Source organism: Papaver somniferum, unplaced genomic scaffold (genome assembly GCF_003573695.1).
Source record: "Papaver somniferum cultivar HN1 unplaced genomic scaffold, ASM357369v1 unplaced-scaffold_137, whole genome shotgun sequence".
NCBI classification, from domain to species: Eukaryota; Viridiplantae; Streptophyta; class Magnoliopsida; order Ranunculales; family Papaveraceae; genus Papaver; species Papaver somniferum.
Genome location: NW_020622934.1, coordinates 12903825 through 12905342, shown reverse-complemented (window position 1 = coordinate 12905342; position 1518 = coordinate 12903825). Strand labels below are relative to the sequence as shown.

At 35.8% G+C, this 1518-nt stretch overlaps 1 protein-coding gene across 1 annotated transcript; it reads right to left on the bottom strand.

The window, feature by feature from the left end:
• Nucleotides 1-308: 308 nt before the first annotated feature.
• Nucleotides 309-959, bottom strand: LOC113334593 (early light-induced protein, chloroplastic-like). Its single transcript, XM_026580811.1, has 4 exons — nt 909-959; nt 696-809; nt 473-587; nt 309-373 (listed from the first exon to the last, which is right to left on the bottom strand). Exons 1-4 carry the CDS (start codon nt 957-959, stop codon nt 309-311), a joined length of 345 nt encoding a protein of 114 aa, XP_026436596.1.
• Nucleotides 960-1518: the final 559 nt, after the last annotated feature.

The following is a 1518-nucleotide window of genomic DNA, read 5'->3' as shown; positions in this document are numbered from 1 at the left end:
CGCATGACAGAAACTGCAGAACCAGGGACACAACGACATCAGAGCTAGGTATCAAATGTAAGTGTTTGATGTTTTCTCGCCCGAATGCAAAACAACTTTTTTTCTAAACTTTTAGCCATAATTTTCCTTTAACCCTTTGATATATATGTACTGGTAAAAAATGTTCCATGTATAGTAGAATTGGTTAATTAACATCCTAATTATCAGAAAAGAGAATCATTATACATGATATAGCTAAATTCAAATAAGGGCTCCTCCTTTAGCAGCCTCAGTGAGAACCAAAGCAACTAAACCCAACATCTGCTAGTCTACCGTTCCACATCTCTGCACTTGATGACATCAAAACCACTTGATTTCAATTCTACACTGATACCTTGAGACAATAGAACAAAAAAGGTCACTGATAGTACAACGCTGGTTACTACAAACCATGGAAGTCTTCCTTAAGCCAATTGTGCTGCGACATCAGTACCTCTAGCTAGCTCTACACCCATGGCAGCAACAAACCCTATCATGGCAAGTCTACCATTAATTCTTTCCGGTGTTGGTCCACTGAATGCAAATAATTCTCCAAACTTGGTGCTCATCTGCAAAAATAGAAAATAAAAATAAATAAATAACACCATATTAATATATGTGTTCAGTAGTTAATTAATGTGATGGAATTACAGGGATTAAAATGTGGCAATATGTACCTTTAGAACATGACGTGGTGCAGGAGATGTTGCTAGTTGTGGTGGTGGTGGCGTCGAGGGTAGTGGGGCACTACTAGTGATAGCTAACGATATTGGTTGCTCAGATTGGGTTTCCTATAGAGTCACACATCTGACTCTCAAATTAGCAGTTCTTTGTTGACGTGCGAAATATACCGAAGGATAAGTAAGGTTTGTCGATATTGTTTGACTTACGACATGTCTGACACCAATGGAGAAGGTAGATTGTTCTGATGTTGATGCCATTTTTACCTTCAGGATTTCTTGAAGAAACATGAATAAGCCAAGTGCTTAGAATCATAGAGTGAAAGGATACAGAAATTAATGATCGAGGAACCTTAATGAGCTTAGTGGTGATTTGGAATAGAATATTGACGTATGTATTTATAGAGATTAAATTATAAAGAAGAAAGTGTAATAAAGTCCAGGTGAACTATTTTTTTTTTCTTTTTTTTAAACATAAAATTTATTAAACTACTAAAGAACTATTATACGAGGGTATATAATACCCCAAGATTCATCGATTACAATTAAATTCATAAGCCATGAATCCAAAATAACAAGATACTTGAGCAGATTGGCCGGTTGTACCTATAGTGATTTCCATTTCCCCAGTTAGGTTCCTACTGGTTTTAGTTCATAGAATCTGTCAATTCTGCCATTTCGAAGCGTGATTCAAAATGGATGACTTGGCTGAAAGAATATTACCATTTTCGTTTTGTTGTTTTTTCTTTTCTTACTTTATAAGAAGAATTACCAACATAACTAAGTTATTTATGTGCTGAACTGTGTTCAGTGCGCACTC